The sequence below is a fragment of the Coturnix japonica genome, chromosome Z, assembly GCF_054131305.1.
Source record: "Coturnix japonica strain WE chromosome Z, WE-NBRP24, whole genome shotgun sequence".
Classification (NCBI taxonomy): domain Eukaryota; kingdom Metazoa; phylum Chordata; class Aves; order Galliformes; family Phasianidae; genus Coturnix; species Coturnix japonica.
In genome coordinates this window covers 62458501-62478752 of record NC_140702.1, presented here as the reverse complement: position 1 = coordinate 62478752, position 20252 = coordinate 62458501, and the positions used below count along the sequence as shown (strand labels likewise).

At 39.3% G+C, this 20252-nt stretch overlaps 2 protein-coding genes across 6 annotated transcripts in view; both read right to left on the bottom strand.

Moving 5' to 3' along the window:
• The window catches only part of TTC33 (tetratricopeptide repeat domain 33), a 36381-nt gene extending 35605 nt beyond the window's left edge, over positions 1-776 (bottom strand). Inside the window, exons 1-2 of one of the 3 annotated variants that reach the window (XM_085530144.1) lie at positions 613-776; positions 183-408 (exon numbers count right to left, since the gene is read on the bottom strand). In XM_085530144.1, the coding sequence (XP_085386270.1) occupies positions 183-400 (218 nt within the window). In that variant the 5' untranslated portion in view covers positions 401-408; positions 613-776. Of the gene's footprint in view, positions 1-182; positions 409-612 lie in introns of those variants that run through there. The other 2 variants (XM_015848494.3, XM_085530146.1) reach the window with 2 other exon arrangements.
• PRKAA1 (protein kinase AMP-activated catalytic subunit alpha 1) lies at positions 189-18427 on the bottom strand. 3 transcript variants are annotated; one of them, XM_085530140.1, is made up of 10 exons: positions 18113-18427; positions 13755-13896; positions 11689-11782; positions 10707-10851; positions 9292-9379; positions 8584-8808; positions 6603-7089; positions 5388-5514; positions 3864-4116; positions 189-408 (listed from the first exon to the last, which is right to left on the bottom strand). In XM_085530140.1, exons 1-9 carry the CDS (start codon positions 18240-18242, stop codon positions 3872-3874), a joined length of 1683 nt encoding a protein of 560 aa, XP_085386266.1. In that variant the 5' UTR covers positions 18243-18427; the 3' UTR covers positions 189-408; positions 3864-3871. The 3 variants fall into 3 exon arrangements, with proteins under 3 accessions (XP_085386266.1, XP_085386265.1, XP_015703976.2); XM_085530139.1 differs by lacking the exon at positions 189-408 and adding an exon at positions 983-1549 and having other exon boundaries at positions 18113-18426; XM_015848490.3 differs by lacking the exon at positions 189-408 and having other exon boundaries at positions 983-4116; positions 18113-18223.
• Positions 18428-20252: the final 1825 nt, after the last annotated feature.

Below are 20252 nucleotides of genomic sequence, written 5' to 3'. Positions count from 1 at the left end.
AACACCAAAAAACAAAAACAAGCCTACTCAGCATCACACCGTAGGTGCAAAGTCTAAAAACAAGTGACCGGTCTTTTTTTCAAACACGGGACACGTGAATGCAACTATTAACACTTAATGTTCAGGAAAAGGATTAAAATAACACGTAGCAGGTAGTCAAAGAAAGAAGATAACATCAGTACCTCCTATTTTCAGCCAAACTTGCCCCCTCATCCTTCAGCTGTTTGCTCTTCTTTACGCAGTCCTCGATAACTTCCTTCCTCCTCTTGGCGGCGTTCACCCAGTCCTCATCTTCATCACCACCCGGACCCTTCTCCTCCGCCGCCTCCGCTTCGAACTGCTGCGAAGTGGCTCTCGAGACCTTCTCGCCGATCTTTCTCTTCCAGCCAAAAGAAGCCATTGGGAGAACTAGAGGAAAACAGATTTCAGCGATTAGAAGAGCTAGATTTACGGCGTGCGGGAAAACAAACACAGCTTGCTCATCTCGAGCAGTAACGTGAAGCAGAACGCCCTTCATCCACACAGATCCCGCCCAGCAGCTCCACGCCAAGCGGTAGCGAGGCGTTCTGCACCAACCACAAGCAAAAGCAGCAAGTAAGGCACGGCCCACACCCAGGAGCGCTACGCCGAGCTCCCCGCGGAGCCGCAGGGCCACGGCTCGGACACGGCCCGAACACCACCCCGAGCGCTGCCCGAAGGGGGGCGGGCAGAGGCCCGGCCTGCAGCCAGAGCCCGCTACCTGCCGGCCCGCGCCGCCTCAAGCCCCACACACCTCTGACCCGCCGGGAAGCGGAAGGGCGGAGCGGCAGCGGTTCCGCCGTGGGCTGAGAGCGACGGGGAGCGACAAGGGCCGTGTCCGGCCGCGGGGCGGTGCTGCGGCGCTGTGCCGTCCAGCAACCCGCAGTTACCAGCCCGTCCCCTCGCAGCCCCTCTACAACGACAGCGCGTAACACCACGAGACAGCACACACCTGCAGACGGGATGCTTAAGTACTTCGTTTTTACTTTAAGCTTCTGAAAGTTTTAAAAAGTCAACACGGTTATAAACAAGCATTTTTGCATTCGTTACTTTGTCAGAAAAAAAATCAACATAGGAAGTAGGCACATCTTTATTAAAAGAACATGACTTCAAATCTTACAATGGTAATCAACTGGTAAAATAACATTTCCACTTTAGTAGTTAACGCTCATAACAAGACAACCATGACAAACATGACGTTTTCTTCTTGCTTTTAGCATTATGCACCCAAATTATACTTCTTTTTTTCCCCCTCTTTTTTTAATTCAATACCTACTGAGCTCAGAGATAACTGGGTTTATCTGTGCTTCCATAAAGCAAGAACACAGGAAAAATAATTCAGCACACTCCAACTGAATGTGCTTGGATTGCAGAGTAACATACTTGACCAATTCACGTATTCACATCAATTACATCCTCACACTCCTGCTGTTTTCCTCAGTGAGGTTCAGTCTCACAGCCTGACGGGATGCAAAAGAAGATCTCCAAGCTCAGTAGGAACATCTGAAGAAAGCAGCTCCAGAATAAAGATCTACAAAGCGTAAGAAAGTGACACAACAGACAACTGCACTGGATTCAAAATAGGATGTCAGTCCCCTTCCCCACTCCCCAAACCTGTATTATAAAATCCCCTCGGTTCTATCACAAAACTTTTGGCCATCAAAACTGTTGCATCGTGCCAACAAAATTCAGACAAGAGAACAAAGTAAAATCCGCGGCTGCCATAATGCACAGAAGGGCCAAAAGAAGTGTATGTAATTAAGAGCTGCTCGCACCTTTACACCAGGAGCAGATACCATTAGTAAATATTTAGTTAAACATATGCAAGAGGCAGTTTTAGTGATCCCAAACAAACTCCAGATAAGGAATTACTGCAATAAAAAAATCTGTGCGTTTGTTACATTTGTACAAGTGCAATATTTAGGTTTCAAAATAAAAGGATAACAAAATGAGCACACCTATTTATTCAGAACATCAGAACCTTTCCTTACATGACTGAAGAAAGGACTTAAAAGTATGATTGATAGCTGGTCCCACATACTGTCATCTCAGTCTCAATAGTTCAAACACAATAGTTTTTCCCTAGGAGAACCCTTCCACTCTGAGCTACATATATGCTATTCAAAATATAACCTTGCACTACAGGGACCGTGCGAGACACTACTTGAGGACAAGAAACTGAAGCTGTACCTACATACAAGACAGGACACACAATTGCCCAGTTGAGAAGAGCTACAGCACTTCTGAGGCTTAAGCATATCTAAATTTCTTCAAATTTGTAACAGAGGAATTTCTGGACTGAAGCCAACTGGACTGCATTATACTGTTCTTGTCATCTGAGGTTAGCAGCGTGTCAGGGATGGGATCTTAGACTCATCACTGGCTAGAAGTCCCATCCATCCTAACAAAGTCCAGGTTACACTGTTTATATTAATGCCTTGATTTCCAGTTTCTAAATGGGAGAGCAATCTTTTAAACTAAGCCATGTAGTCTATCTCAAAAAGAAAAATCCCCTAATAAGAAATTAAAATGGTTTATGGCAATTTACTGATTAGCATTTACATCCATCAGTGCTAGATGAAAATGGAACTGTGGGTACGTACATCCAACTTACAAGATATTTAGCATTTTTCAGCAAATATATCTGATTCAGCATTTAAGGTCATCTTCTTAAACATTTCTTCTGCAGTTACGACTACTGTTATCTGTGACTGCAATCTACATTTCAAAACCTCCTAACCATTAACACTTTAGTTGTCATATTCAGCTTTAAATATTCAATGGAAAAACAGCACTATTAATTTCCACAATTTAAGTAGTAAAATTTGTTTGAGGGTAGTCCGGAAAAACTAAGCCTATCGATAAGTTTCAACTGCAATGTGAATTCTACATAGCATATAGTAAGTTAACATGTGATGTAAGCAAACATATCTAAGTATTAACTTTTTTTTTTCTTTAAAGCGTGTCAATTTCAGATTGCAGAATAACATGCAACAACCCCTAGGCTGTGCTCTTAACTACATGCATTTACTTCTAAGGATTCTCAGCCTGCCAGTAGCTGTGCTGCTACTACACTATGGTACGAGCTAGCAAACCTGCACAGATCAGGAGCTTGCTCACAGTGCTTTAGAGCAGTGATCTGTTTCAGGCCATTGCATGGCGTGTCTTCTCAGCATTGTCTCTCTTGGCACTGCTGTGGCTTCAACTGTTCTACTTAATCCCCAGAGAACTGTACTCGTAACTGTGCTGCAGAGCACTTACACGTACTGAAAATTCCAATTGGTTGGATTTGCCAACATTTACTCAAGTGCATCAACTATTGAATGGCATATTACAGCACATCAGACTTTGTTTAAAAATCTCATTTACTGCTGAATAAAGGGGGAAGGAACAGCAGTTTTAACGCTTTACTGTTAGGAGACATTAACTGTTCTGATCAACTGAGGCACAAACGTAGACAGTGACCAACAAGTCATACTTAGGTCAATGAACTTGTAAGCGCACATTTTCTTACAGTGCTCCAGAGGTATGCATCACCAACAAGAAGGACAAAAAGGACCATGTAATGTAAATGTTATATAAATACTAACGTGCACTCAATGAAAATGTTACAAGCACTGCCAAGGGGCATGTGACTTCCTGTACCTGTATTAAGCTACTGGATAGCAGAAAATCAAAATTCACTCCAGCTTCAAAGCAATATACCTAATTCATAATGATTTAAATCCCCAGGTAAATTGCATTTTGCAGCTAGTTTTTTCAGCGCCTTAATTTAAATTGATTACAACTGGAAGCATCTGACTACAATTTATGCATGCTTATTGCTGTAAAAGAAATAAGCCCACCTTCAAAGTTATTGTGCAAGTATTTTAATAAGATTTGCACACATCTCAAAAAATTCTATTGTATGACTGCCAGGTCTTGGAGTTAAGTCAGCTGTCGAAGAATCAAGTGAAGAGGTCATTGATGAGGTAAGTGACGTATCTGCAGACTTTCCTTGTGCATCACCATCTGAGTCTTTCTGACATGATCTGTAGTTGCTCACAGAACCTGATCTCTGTGGAGTTGCAGTCCCAGACTTTGTTTCAATAATTTCATCTGAAAAGGCCAGTAGAGAGTAAAAAAATTAGTCATTCACATCAAACCAGCCAGAAGATCAGCAAAACATTTTTCCCCTCAGACTTAATCTTGTTTTTAAAATCCTTGTTAACATTTAAACAGCTCTTGTGAAGTATATATAGTTAATACAAAACAAAAGCTTATAGAAGCAGTAACAGAAGCAATAATCCTTATGCAAACTGGTACAGTGCTATGAACTGTGCTTCAACACAATATGATCAACATTAGATGAGCAGCCATCATATTTTTCAGTCAGTAAATAATTTCAGTGGCTAACAGTTCAACTGATTTACTTCATTTATCTTTAAACTCCCAACAGTTATCTGTTTAAGCTTAATAACAGTTCAAACATTTTGTACATACTTTCTCCTAGCATCTACTTTGTTTTTATTGTATTTGGTTATTTATATTTTATTTCTAATATTCTTAAGACTAATTGTGCATTGATTGCAACTATTTACAAAAGTGAAAAACAAACTGATGTGTTTCTTTTAGAATTTTATACACCTTGAACTATATCTATAGCAACTTAAGCTTACCTCCCATATTAGAAAGAAATACTTCCATCTTAGAAGCAAGGTCTGCTGAAGTATCTTTTACCTTACTTTAGAAACTGAACATTAGCTTGTTATTAGACTCACACTTGTACCTTAGAGTTATGTCCAGGAAAAATTAGTGAGTAAAGGAGGGACTGTTTTTTACATCAGTCAAATCTACTTGAAACTGCAGTCCCATAAAAGAAATACTTAATAGTTATTTGTAGCAAAAAGAAATACCAAATCAGCTTCATGACTGAAAAGACAGGCTGTCCTTTCTTGGCTGAGTGGCTCTAGGCAGTCTTCTTCCCTCCCACTGAACTGGTATTTTTCTTACATTGTTAGTACAGTAAAGAGATTAGACCCTTTTATGAAGTATCACTGGGTCTAAGCAGCAGCAGACAGTTAAAGTAACCTAAGTATTGCTTCTTCATAGCGCTGCCCCTTTTAGTACCAGTGGCATCAGTGCTGGTAGAGACACACAAACCAATAACTGAGGAGTTGATGCAGCTAAAGAGGGTTTTGAGAGATGAACCAGCTAATAATTTGACCACAGGAGCACTAGAGCAGGAAGGAGCAAAGAAATACTAAAACTGAGATCTGGCTTTAACTGGTAAAGGGTAACAGTTTTAATTTACTTATTCACAAGTAAATTAAGACCTGGAATTTAGAACAGTTTCCCTTATAGTTCCATTAACACAAGTCTGTGCATACCATCAATGCTACGGAAGTCCAGTAAATATGTTCTGCTGTCCACCTGATACAGCTGTAAACTCATTTTAGAATATGCACTTGTCACTGGATTCTTTCTTCGAACACGCAAGTAGTATGGATTTACAACCTATTACAAAAGAGATTTGAGTTAGTTACCAGAACTGCTTGAGATGCAGACCATACTGTTCTTATTTCAACTTACTAATATCAAGGGATTTCAGGCTTGCCTCTTAAGGTGCGTTTTTTTGTGGGTTTTTTTTTTTTTTTTGTCTGTCTGTTTGTTTGTTTGCTTTTTCCTACTGGCAAAAGGAAAAAAAAAAAAGAAAAAAAAAAGAAAAAAAAGAAAACCCACACATCCTTAGAGCCCCAGCAGAAAGGTTAGACATGTTAACACAACTTTTTTTCTTTCAACATACATTACCTCTTCCAAAACCATTCTCATGCAGTAAGCAAGTTGTTGGTGCACACACACACACTTGCTTTCCTGCACAGGAATGTCATCAGAAAAATCAGGAAAGAAAACTTGCTAACTCCAACATAGTGTAAGAAAAACAGCATTCCTTTTAGTTCATGATACATACCCGGCAACTTGACAAATCAAGCACTCACTCCTGGAGTTCATGTTCTAAATTTAAGCATTTAAGCCATTCACATGCAATACATTTCTGGAAACCACATACATATTCATTATTTTCCAAGAATTCATTAATATATGTTAAAAACCCTGTTGGGCCCGCACAGTGGGAACCTAGGATGGTCACAGACCACTTCCTTCAGTTTCCTCTTGATATTGCCTAGCTGACCTTTAGCTGTTTTCCCCCAGTTTGGCAAATTTTCATTGCTTGTTATGGCAAAATGAGTGACTTTCTATCTTGGTACCCTATAACTCAAAACAATTTATATGAAACCCAAGAAAAAGTCCTCACACCTGGCAGATGCAAAGGTAAAAGTAATCTATTTTGACTTCATTGAGCAAGGATCATTCAGAAAAACATGACTGTTCACATACTATGCAAAGCTAAACTAGAAAGCTTTAGAACTAGCACACAAATTTCTTTTTGCTGAACTAATATACCAGTCCTTAAATTAATGTACTTATAGCTATTGCTGAACCAGACTATATACGGAAGATGCAGTTTTTTAGACTTCTAGGCTATATAACAACACAGCTCAAAATCTACTGCTGCTTGTAATAAAGAAGTAATATGCTTTTACCTTCCATTCATAGTCCAGCTGTTTAATTGCTCGACAAACTTCAGCCATTATATCATTTGGTCGACTCTGACTCCGTATCCCCAGATGCCACTTTGCTCTTCTTACACCTTGGTGTTTTGATTTCTGTGGATTCAGCTCATCAAGAGTATGGCGAGGCCGCGGTGCTTCAGCTACTAAGAATGGCACTCTCTCAGGATGAGGGCGAGACAGATGGTGATCATCAAGAAAAGAATCTGGCGGGCTAGTAGCCAGGTAGAAGTCTTTGGCCTCGTTCATTATTCTTCTATTATCTATAATGAGGTGATAAGCAACTGCTAAAGGATCCTGATGATTTCGGCTATACAGACAACTTAGCACTTCCTCTTCAGTACATTCAAACTTCTCACATACTTCTTTTAAGGCTTCATCATCAATCATGGTAGAGCTATATGAAGGGTCTTCGGGAAACAAGTATTTGGGAAGGTCCTGCTTAAACCACTCGTGTTCCCTAGATTTAAAAATAGCAAAGTCTAAGTCTGTATGTGGAGCAAACCTTCTTGGCAATAGATTCTTTAAGTTATATTTCATGCATACACAAAGAAATCACAACTGTCAGCCCAAGTGTCCCTTCTATGCACTTCCAACAAAACAACCCACACACTAAAGTAACTGAAAAATTCTATAAAATAAAAAGCAAGCATTAATGGCTTCACAACGTTTTGTTACGCATTCAGGATTAAAAAATAAAAAATAAATAAAAACCTACACCTTCTTTCTTAGAAGTGTTGCAACTATCTGAGCTCCAAAAACACCTTATTGTAACTCATCAACTTGTTGTGCATATTAAATGGATGGTTATTTAAGAATATTTCAGCTGAAATTCTTATGCTTCACACACTAAACAGACTTTCATCAGTAATGACCACTTCAGTATGGGAGAAAGCTTTTCCTATGCCACTAAAAAGCACTGCCCCAGCTGGGTAAATGTGCCTAGAATATTATTACTGCTCTTTAAAATGAGCCTCTCCTCTTGCACATGCACACATTTGGCCATGAAAAAATTAAGGTATTCAGTTAATGAGAGTCAGATCGCCCTTTAAACTGACATGATGTCTTAAGGCTGAGTACAGAACTGTTAAGGATTCAAAATCCATCCATGTTCTGCAACCAAAATTTTTCAACATCTTTTCCAATACTTCCCCTAGACTTTAGATGACTTACATTAGCTAAGATCCTATCCACTCAAGTCGTACAGCTCTTAGTTCTCATTGCTTTTGTTTTCTGATCAGCCTCTTCACTAAGATAGTATGTCAGTGCTCTTCTTAGAGCTTCTCAAAAAGGAAGCAGAAAAACCTAAAGCTGTGCTTCTTCAAGCAGCTTACCAGATACCAAGTCTTTGCTTTACACATTCCATATTTGCCAAAGCAAACACCCACTTCAAAAATCACAGCTTTTGTGGGCTCCGTATTCAAATACATTTGTAGCTTTAGCTCACCAAAATTCTGTGTTGTAAATGTCAGTCTTACACATTCTCATGCCAGGCCTTTGAAGCCAGAATAAGAAGTGTTAAGATGAATATTCCATCTGTAAGACACCGTGTCTTTTTCACAGTCTCCAGAAACATGAATTAAACAGTAGTTACGCTGAAGAAGATCTGTAATGTCTCCTCAGATATTTAAAGCACAGAAACAAGCCAAGAAGTTCTTTGTCCAGAAAGCAATAGTGCTGTGGAGTTTTGCACGTCATTCTGCAGCAACTTTATAAACACAGTCCTAATTCAAATTTCTCAAAATTCCTATAAAGTATATCTTTTACTGTAGCCTCCAATAGACACTTCTTTGTCCAGGGAGATGAGAACCACCAGAAGCCAAATAACCAAAAGCTGACTTTTTCCTTTCATACTGTAAAACAAGGATAAGTTGTCTGACTAGTTTCTCCATACTGCTTATATGCGCTAAGATAATAATTTGTAGCATTCTTTGAACAGACATCAGAATTTTACCTAATGTCTCGGATTGTTGCTCTCTTCATTGGATCCACTTGCAGCATATGTTTCAGAAGACTAATGACAGATGGATTCAGGTACTGAGGGGTATAAAAGATACCATCACATATCTTCTTAAAAAGCGTTGGCACGTGATCATCATCAAATGGAAGCGTTCCGCATAGCAACGCATAGAGAATAACCCCACTGCTCCAAATATCTACTTCTGGGCCTGCATATAACCTGGGAAAAGGTTAACTATTAGTGATTTGTGTTTACTATTTAAAAAAAACAAAACAAAAAAACAAACAAAAAAAAAACCTTAGAACACACCACTCTTTCTTATAATAATTACACAGTCTTAGCAACAACTAATCTGAAAATACTGTAACTGAATAGGCTGAATATCCATCCTGCAGCAGACATTTCACAGCCACTCAACTTCACAGAAGACATCACCTCTAATTCAATCAATACCTCTTCTTGCTACATTAGGCACACTGCACATCCTAGATTTGGGGCATTAGACATCACCTCCAATTTACAAAAGCTATTCAAGGCTAATCCAGAGAAGTCTTATACATTTTTGAAAAATTATTAAGGCAATGACCAGCTCAGCATAGTTTCTTCACATCAAGCTGATAAAGAATTCTGTAGCCTTTAGAATAAAGCAGCAAAGTAACTGAAGTACATGCACATGTGTATCCAACAACAAAAAAACCCTACCTTCCTGATATTACTTCTGGTGCAGCATAGTTAGGGGACCCACAGCTTGTTCTTAGAAATTCTCCATCAGACATCATATTTGATAGACCTGAAAGTGCAGAAGAGTAACCACTAAAAATTCAGAGGACGAAATGTCTTCATACAGCATATACCATCTAGAACAAATCACTAGTAATTTGACTAAAGTTAAAGAGTTTATCTCAGCTGGTACACACATTTCTGTGGAATCACTGAAGTTTTCACACATGAGAATACCAGATAATCCTATACCCCATATCCTACTTTGTTTATCATAAATCACCAGACAAAAGTTACCACTTCTGAAATAGCCGTGGAGAATATTTTCCTGTTTCCTCAATGCAAGCCTCACTGTCAAGATTACTGCAGTCCTGAGAGCTCAATTCAAAGAGGTAAGTCCCTCTTACCAGGAACAGGCCAGGGGATAGAAGTACAAAGCTTGACCAACTCTGACTCTGCTATATATGAAACTAGTATTATGTTCTCATTTAATAAGCAAGTCACGATTTAGTGAGTACTATGCTTTTGCAGATACTTCAGTAATGGAAAGAGGTTGGTTTTTTGTTTTGTTTTGTTTTAAGTTGCTGTTCTATTTCTTCATCAAGTAAATGCATCACAAACAATTTCTATGCAAGAAATTTCTAGGATTCACAGTGTGTACATATTTGAAAACCAGTGTTTCAAAATATAATATTTCATGTTACCTAGAATATTATTACCTAGTATATTTGATCAGGCCCTTCAAAGAGCAGATACTATGTACTATTTCTAACAGGAGATATATTGTGATGACACAGCTGTATAGATTCCTTGCTATGTTCATACAGTCAGGTTTCTTCATTCAGATAATGCTTCAGAACTAGCTACCAGTCTCATTACCAACTGTGTAAGAAACAGCTCATACAAACTATCAAATTCTCTGACTAGTTAGACACCTGTGTAGCAAAGAGCACAGGTGTTTGTAAAACCAAATATTTTACTTTTACACTAACTACATTTTTCTTCCCCAATCACATCTTTGGAATTCACATTTTACTAAGGAATATGCTTCTTAAATATAAATAAATGTCCTTGCACTGTACTTCGAAGAGTGTTAAATATCCACTAACTCAGTTTCCCACCTTACCACTTGCTAACTAAGTCTCATTTCACAGAAATCCTGTTAAGAAAGACTAAAGAAGGCAGTGACAAAAAATACGTGACGTGAAAAAGAAAGCAAAAGGGAAAGCAAATAACACAGATATTCAAGAACAATATTTTCTCTTGCATTCATGCTCTTCACACATTTTATCATACCATACAGGATATTCAATTAACCAAACATTAAGAATATTCCATACCAATAAACCCTAAATAACACAAAAATGTATCTAGGATATAAAAAAATTAACACTTACCAAAGTCAGCTATCTTGGCATTCATGTGTGCATCAAGCAACACATTTTCAGGCTTTAGATCTCTATGAACTACCATGTGCCTGTGACAGTAATCCACACCAGAAAGGATTTGCTGGAACAGACGTCTACTTTCCTTCTCATCAAGCTAAAACAAGAATTTTAAACAAGACAGTGGAAGATGGCTTTTCCATCAATTACAGAAAATTTTCCAATGACCTAAAGCTATCATTTATAGTTTTGATACTTTATACAGCACATCTTTGTGGAAGAAAATTTCACAGCTTACGTCATTTTGCTTCTGCCACAGCTATGAAATGAGTAAGATAAAACAAAATCCACCTACTCAGTAGTCACTGATGTTTGTCAAACATTCTTTGGAAACATTATATGCTCAGTCAGAAACATTATCAACCCAAACTTTAATTCTGTCTAACTGGAATACCAAGGTACTTTGTTAATTAAGTACATAATCAGATTTAAATAAGACAAAAGCTGCTGACAGTCATGAGAGGCAGTAAAATTTAGATAAAATTTATGCTCCTATAGGCAGCTTTGTTCAAAGAGCAGGCTTATTTGGGCATTCCTATGAACATCTCTTACACTTTGTCACTGTTAGCCAGGATGCTTTTAGTTATTTGTTAGAATAAGCTATCTAGCTTGCCACGAGGGACAATTAGAGAATTAAGAGAAACCAGTGAAAGAGGGCAATAACGACAGTATAACAGCTTCCCAGTAATGGAAGTAATGCTTCAATAAACAGGAAGAAAAAAAAAAAACCTGTGTGATGGATATATATGAAGATCATGTTTATGTGCTCAGAAACCAAGCAAATTAGCAAGATGAAACCATAAAATATCTTTATTTTAACTGCTAACAAAAATAATGCTAAATACATAAAAAATAAACCTTCATTTAAGAGGAATGTTGCAAAAGCAATAATGGAATGCAAGTCATTGACTTATAGAGTTGAACTGCTTCTTACCCTTCCATTCTTACAGATATAATCAAACAGCTCTCCTCCAGAAACATATTCCATCACCATGAAAATGTCAGTTGGGGTACTGATGACCTGGTACCTGACAGAGAAAGGTATATATTAGTCTGAGTACTCAGCATGAGAGGTTGACACCTAAGAGTTGTAAGAGGTTGGTTACACCTAAATACTTTAAAATACATTTCTGTGTAATTCTTCCCACAGTACTGGTTTTATCAGTCAATTTACAATCAGTGCAATAACATTTTCTTAGAAGCTGCTTCCTTACTTTTTACTTAGGGATGCTGCTGTTGTAAAGGCTAGGAGAAAATTTGTTTCCCCACCAAGAAATTCTGAAACCCTGACCAAGTCTCACTAGTAAAGAAATGATATTTTAATACTTTTAGTAAGAAGTTACAGTGCAATCTCACTTCTAACATTCCCTTTCATGATTTTCCCAATAGTTGTGAAAACAATCAGCTTTATGCTTCAGACAATCATGAACAACAGTTCATAGTTGAGATTTCCACAGTGATTTCCACTTTTGGGTGGAGAGGCTGTAAAAAATGCTGGAAGATAACCCTGTCATCATCTCTGAAAATAAGCCAGTCTGCATCTCTTGGAAGATGCAACCATACTTCTCTACAGTCTATTCATTTTTCTATTCAGAGAAAAGGCAACTGCAGAACACAATACTTACATACCAATAACATAAGTAAGACCAAACTCCACAGAGTGGATGAATGAACACAGGAAGAATAATTTTTACAGAAGAAAACACAACACATTCTATTGCTGAAGAACAGGGAAGGGATGCTTCGAAGGTTTTTAAATTAAAGCACCATGCAACATTAGAAAAATGTTGCTAAGACAGACCTGAAGTTGTAATACTGGTAAATCTTCTTACAAAGTTTTTAATAAAGTGTTCCGAATCAGAAATTGTCTTATTTGTCGTTAACCTAAAGAAAACTGTTTACTTTCAACCCACAAGTTCCCTGGTCTATTTCCTAAGAGCATAAGCAGCAGTACCCTAAGTTACCAGCAAGTCAGCACAATAGTATCAATTATAGCCCAAATGGCATTTTTACAGTGGATAATAACCCTTCAGCTTTGGAAATTCAGGTCAAACAGCTGAAAAGTCACTCTTCACTGAGAAATTGTTTACTTGAAAACTGTTAAGCTGACTTAAAAGCTTAACAGTACTAGAAGTACAGATTCCTTATACTGCCTTGTATCTTGGCTGGTACATCGACTGTTTGTTTTGGCTGCAGTTAGGAGCCTTGGACTTGTTCTTAAACTCTTAAACCTACAGGAATGTAGAAGATGGGAATCTATCATGATCCTAATACAAGTCCAAGAATACAAAAAATAAACTGCCACTCCATAACTAAGAATGATAATCATCTGCTCTCTGTATGTGCCCTAGTATATGCATAAGCAGTGCCAAAAATCAACGGCACTTAAATCTGGTCTTAGAAAATAAATTACAAAGTGTCTAGTCTAGGACATATTTAGTTGCACTCTGAACTCTATTGATGAGCTATTCATTGCCTAACAGACAGGCAGGCAACAACTTTTTAGCATACTAGACAAGTAGTAACAGCTACATAAAGAATTCTGAAATATCAGATTACACTTAACAGACTGTACATCCTTAATTCAGAAAAATTTTTCAGAGCCATCTACAATAGAGAAATCACAGTTAAATGATCAGCATGCTGTTAAGTAATACTGAGGGGAAAAAAATGCAGTAATTTTCGATAGAAATACATTTTACAACCTTCTTAATTTGTTAGGAGCCCCCTGCCAAGCTCCCCCCCCTCCCCCCCCCAAAAAAAAAAAAAAAAAGAAAAAGAAAAAAAGAAAAAGAACAGTAAAGCACACCTCTCTGTCCCCCAGCGCAGATCAGTTTTATGAAAATGCATTACAGAGGACACTGAAAACGGAATACTGCTTCTTCAAAGCTGGTTAGATTCCTAAGAAGCTCCTGCCAATACTACTGCCTTTTGGACACATTGAAGTGAAAGCAAGAGATTATTGCTTGAATAGATCTGATCATAGCAAATAGAACTTACAGCTTAATTATATGAGGATGTCTGAAGAGTTTGAGGTTCTGAATCTCCCTTCGAATTTTTCCTACAACGTCAAGGCTGCGAATCTTCTGTCGATTCAGGATCTTCACTGCAACTTTATGTCCAGTTAACTCATGTTTGCCAACTACAAAAAACAAAAAAGAATTTAGTCAGATTTTTCAATTGCTCCATAAAGAACATTCAATAGGTCACTTCAAATATAGCCAAGAAATACTACAATTAAAATACTAAATGTTCCGCAAATTCCCATTATCTTCAGGGAGGTTGAAGACCCCACAGTACATGATTTCTTCTGTACCCCAAATAAATCTCTAAGTTCTACTGAGAGAAGATGAATTAAAACCTTGGGTCTCACACTTGGAACTACTGCAGCATGAATACACTTTTTCAAAGCAAAACATTTTTGTATCCCAAAACACTGCATTACTGTTAAGGAAGAAGACAATTTCATTTCTCTGTATGAGTCAATCTGAGCTCACTTGATAATCCTCTCAGGCATGCTCTCCCTGCAGCTTTTCTACTCAGTCAGCAAACATTGCTCTTAGTATAACATGACAGCTTCCTTTCCCTCAAGAAGCGTGTTTCAGCAATTGGAATTATTGCTAAGAGTATCCAATCTTGATATTGCAGTTGTAGTAGTTTCACCTTCACATAGTAAGGAGGTATATCACACCAGAGCTTCATTGTATAAATGGCAAAACATAGAAAAAATGCACAAAATAGAATCCAGTGTTAACTACAGCACGCAATCTCTTACATTTCTAAGTTTCTTCCCACTTCTAGAAGAATTTTTGTTGTAGAGGAAGTTGGTAGCGTAAAATGTCCTCTAGACTGTTACATCTCTTAAATTCCTTAAGTTTGCAGGTGCTTTTGGAAAAGACCACAACAAAGTTCCCAGCAAAATGCCATAACAGATCACAGATATACTACATATTTCTTCAGTAGTTTCTGCCCCTCTGCACTTCCCCCCCACCCCCTCAAGTTTAAGGTTATATGAAATCTAGCTTTAAGACTGGAGTTTCCAATAATCCCCTTCATAAAATAAGACTGACTTGCAAATCCAGAGTATACACAGCACCAGACAACCACAACAGATCTTGTGCTTTAAATACTAAACAGCACTCTGCTCAGAAAAAATCATTTTTCCCAGACAAAAGTAATATTCACTTTGTTGTCTAATGTAACAGCAAATGCAAGTGTTTCTACATCCCTTAAAAGTTGTGAATTTTAAAAGATCTGTTGTTGTATTTCACAACGGTAAAGTACCTTTGCAACATTATTCTGCATGTGCCTCACATGAGAATTAATCCATAATTCCACAAAGAAGCAGTCAGATATCTGCATGCCTTAAGAACAAACTAACCTTAAGATGGAGCAGTTTGAAGTATATTGCGACTGCTGACTATTCTTCAACACAAGAATGGAGCTGAAAGCAAGACCTCAGATGATAACATCATGTACAGCCCATAGAAAACCAAGAAGCCAGTGTTATCTTTCTGTAAGCTACTCTGTATTACCTCTTAGCATAAGTTTTATCTACAAAAGGGATGGCTTACAATCCAGAAATATATTTAAATTAATCAAGTTAATCATTTTAGTACTCTACCAGTCTTAGAAAGTAAAAGCACTGCATAGAAAGTTCCCTTTGTACAGCTAAAATACCCCTCTTTATTCTTTGATAATACTCTAGGTTGATAATCATTTAGTCTAGAAAAAAAAAAAAAACTTCAAGATCACCAGATCCAACTATCAACATGACCTATCAAGTCCCATCACTAAACTGTGTCCCTTAGTGGCACATCCACTTAAATACCTGCAAGGATGGGATCTCCACCGGAGCAACCCTTTCTGATGCTTGCCCACTCTCTCAAGGAAGGAATTCTTCGTGATATCCTATACAAACCTCCTCAGTGCAACCTGATACCATTTCCTCATGTTCTATCACTAATACAAATTGCATAGTCATATTGAAACTTGAAGGCACAGCAGCAAGTTTTCAAAGACACAGTTGCAACAACCTCAGCAACAATTTCAATTGCTTAAGTGCAGAAACATTTGTCTAAATTCAAGCCTTAAACTGGCAAAAACAACCCCAAACCACAGGAAATATGACATCCTTATGAGATGTAGGTACCAGTTATGGACACACTGAGGAGGCATCTCTTTGGATGCCCTCTGCAATGGGAAGGCAGTTGGAGGTACAAGCAACAGAAATATACAGCTGTGCAGTGCAGAGGGGGCTCTCACTAAACCCTGAGCTTTATTAAATCACATGAAGTTATACAGCCTCAGTCTAGCAGACCTGGCATTTGCAGGGTGGCCCTCACTTGGCCATACCACAAGCATTAGACTTACAAGATCTTTGACGCAGGAGACCACAGAAGGTGAAATTTAGTGGCAGGAGCAGACTCTTATGTTGCCCCATTTGATGGCTGGACTAGATTATTTTAGTGGTCTTTTCCAACTTTAATGATTCTATGACTACATGTAAACAAATACACTGACAGAAACAAACAATCCAAGCCAAGGCTCAGTAGAGAGCAGCACTCTTTAAAATTAAGATAATATCGTTACTAACTTGGGAAAAATTAATTAATTAAAACAGCAAAAACAGCAGCTAATGCTGTGCAAAGACATCAGAGAGCAAACTTACATTCACTATTCCCCTCCACATTTCATCAAGGCCTGTTTAAATCATTTTTGCAGATCACAGTTCTTAGCCTTGTTTTCAAGGCCTGGACAAACATTTTGTATTTCAAATCACAAACAGTATACTCAGTATCACTAAAAATTACCAGAAGTCTGACTATTCCTCTTTTCATGAAATTTAACCATCTGAAACACTTGGAAATAAAATTCTGCTTTTGGATTCAGCAGAAGGTATGACCATTTTTTTTCAAAAGGCAACACTATAATAGTAATCATGGAATGGATTGGGTCAAAAGGGACCCTAAGGATCAAGTTCCAACCTCTCTGCCACAGGCAGGGCCACCAACCTCCTCCAGGTCTGGAACTAGATGCTCCACCCAACCTGGGTCTGAAGATGTTCACCTTCAAGAATGGAGCACCCACCACCAACCTGAGCAGCCTGTTCCAGCCTGCTCTCAGCACTCCCTCTGTAAAGAGCTTTGCCCAACATCCAAAGTCACTGAGGTCAGAATAAGTGTTATATGCCAAATGCTTGTACAATTGAAGTGAGAATGTACTTCACAAAACTCATTTACTTCCAGCAGTCTTTTTCACCTTTCATGTCAGTGATACTTTTGCTTTGCCTGGACATGAAAGGCAAAAAAGAATGCTAGAACCAGTTGTCTTCTCTATGAATGCCTATCTGAGAGATAGACAGATGAACTAAGTCAGTAATTAAGTCAGGATTATAGAGCCAAATTAAGAGTTACATGGGCAAAACATCAGATCAGCAACAACAATCTGTGATATTAAAACACCAAGTGAAAAGGTGAATTAATTTGACAGCTTGCTGAACAGTGGGAAACCTTTGATAGTTACTCACAAATCTGCTTTTCCAGCTGATTTTTGGGATTGTCACTGCCATTAAACACCCTCTTCCAAGAAGACTGTCATGGTTTAACCTGATTTAACATGGTATCATAGCAGATACTATGAAGGAAATGAGCTCCGCATCAACTGAAGTCATGGCAAAGCCACCCACATCACACAAACTCCAGGAAAATCCTAGCTGAATAAAAACGGGACAAGCTTTTTCTTATACCATAATCTTTCACCACCAACTGAGCTGAGAGCTGTAGAGAAACTTCAGTTACCACCAGCCTCAGCACTAAGAATTCCCACACAGCTGTGTCAGCAGCTGCGCTTGTTAGTCAAATAATTTCAGGATTTTTTTGTTTAATGCTCTGCCCTTTGCGAAGCAAGAAAGCTCGCTGACCTTATAACGGCGGCAAGTATTTGAGGGACAAAACGCAATCCCGCGGGCAGCTGTGCTTTAACGTCGACCACCTCCGTTACAGATGCGATCACACTCGCACGCAGGAATTCTCCAGGAACGATGTCTGCCAACGCGGAAGAGAAATCCCCCGTCCGGAGAGCCGCCCCGCCCCGCCCCAGCCATGCCCGCTGCCGCCTCCATGGCCAGGCCGCCCCTCACAGCCAGAGCTACCAAACGCGGCCATACGAGCCGGGACCCGCAGCCCAGCCCAGCCCTCAGCCCTGCGGCACCCCGCGACACAGCGCCCGGCTCTCCGCCTGACAGTGCCCAGCCTCCGGCCGGGGCCCCGGCAGCCCCCGTACGACCCCAGCGAGAGTCCCAGCGGGAAACCTGCCCCAGCCCCGACCCAAATGGAATAGACGGCACAACAGCTCACCCTTAACTTTGCCAAAAGTGCCGACTCCCAGCGTGTCACCCAGGATGTAGTGCCCAATCTTCACTCGACCGTGCTCGTGCTTCTGTTTATCTGCCGCCGCCATCTTGAGCCAAGAGCCGAGTCTGCGCATGGTGTTGGACGGGGCCTCCGGCGAGGAGGAGCTCCGGCACGCAGCCGGCCCCCGGAACTCAGACACTATTCCTCTATTGCCGCTTTCCGCCCCCGCCAACCATTTCTGCTACTCGGGCTCCGGCGGTGCGAGATAATCCTTCCGGGTTGAGTGCTGTGGGAGCAAAAGGAAAGGAAAGCAAGGAAAATAAAACTAATGATTTTTGAGTAATTTAGAATTTGAATTTCAAGCATTTTCATGAGGATCGTGTATGAGAAAATGAGATGCTTTCAGCCAGCACTACATGACATGTAAACTCTTTAACATGCGCAAACATATAAAAGATGTTATATGATGCAGGACAAAAAGGTATTAGTAGTCCTCAGTAATCCCCTGTTAATGTGTAAAGATGCCAACTTCTGAACTCGAGGATGTTATCTAAACTCCCTTTGGATACTGTCTAAAGACAGAAATTCTACTTTTTATTACAGCTCATGTTCAGTGCTTCAATTACATTGTTATGGTCTTTTTGTTTGTTTGTTTTGTCCTTGTAACTGGAAAAAAGAATAGAAAGTGAAGAAAATTGGTAGTTTCTCTTTTTCTAGTTTTGAGCTCTGCAGCAGAACCTCCTGTCTTCTGCAGCAGGGCCCGTCAGTTCCTAACAAATCCTCAGGCACACATTGCATTGGGGGAGGAAAAGAACAAGCATCAGGCTTTGTTCCCATCTGTACCCATGTGATTTCCTTCTGTTCTGCATAATTGTAAATGGCATCCCCTATCCTTAAGGAAAAGCAGAAGTTCAGAGCTATTAGCAAGTACAAGCATGGTGCTAATGTACTTGAATATTAATTTTGTAATCCAGTGAAGCCTCAGCTTTCAAAGTACTGACACTACAAGGTATTTGATGTTTATATAAACTTTTTACGGTATGACATTTTATTCCATCTCCAACAGCAGAAGAGAAGAGGGGTAGACATTGTATTTTGAAAATACTCTCACAGAAGGTAGACTCTCATCTGAGAAACACTCAAGGAAGAAACCATGAGAGAATCACGACTAGTTGATAAAAGCTGAAGAAATGCAAATGTTTGGCTGCAAGAATTTAATGCTGCTCACTTGCACGTGAAACAGGTTACAGCTGCAAATACTGGAGCAAAAAACCTGAAATAGTCTACCAGTATTTCTTGAGTATGAGAGAAGTGTATGGTAAGAATGGAGATATTTGACAAAATTGCTAAAAATAATTTCCCAAACTGTTCCTTAGTTGTTGACAGAATGGATTACATGTCAAATTCTGAAGAAAATTTAGAGCATTATAGGCCTTAGTTCCTAGCAATATTAAGAAGGCTGCACTCTTTCTCCTATGTTATTACAAACAACATCTCATTGTTATAACAACAAAATATAAGTGGAGCCCACTAATGCAGTGTCTGATGCATGGACTCAGATGTGAATGATCCAAATTGTTTATTACAAGTTCTCACATCACTTCTAAACCTGCTGCAATGAGAGTCATGGTGCTGTCAGTCAGCGGCACTGACTGGGCAGTGGTCAAATCCACTCCTGCACTGCCAGCAGTGGCTGGTCTGAGTGAGCTGGCCCGGCAGTGGCTTGCTGATTCAGGACTGTATTTGTTGTCACAGCATGCGGTCTTGCACGTTTCTTCCTGTTTCCCAGCAGATCACAGGGCTGTGCAGCAACAGGGAGTTTGGATGAGCATTCTCTTGCCCAGAGGAGCCCCCTCCTGCACTGGGGACAAAGTCGAGTTGGAACAGCATGAGCATTTTTATTTGCTTGCTTAGGTACTTTATGGTCCCTCTGTACATAACTGGGTCCCCACAATTGTATTATTTCATTCTTTGATCTGTCCCTGCATTGAGCTGGGCTGCCAGCATTTCTGCCAGCAAGGCCATTTTATGGCTTTCTGTGCCTGCATCTTGACAGGCTTTAATCACATAAGTAATGGATGGATCTGCATTCTTTAAGGATTATAAAACCTTTTGACAGTCCATATATGCGCTTTCTACTGCT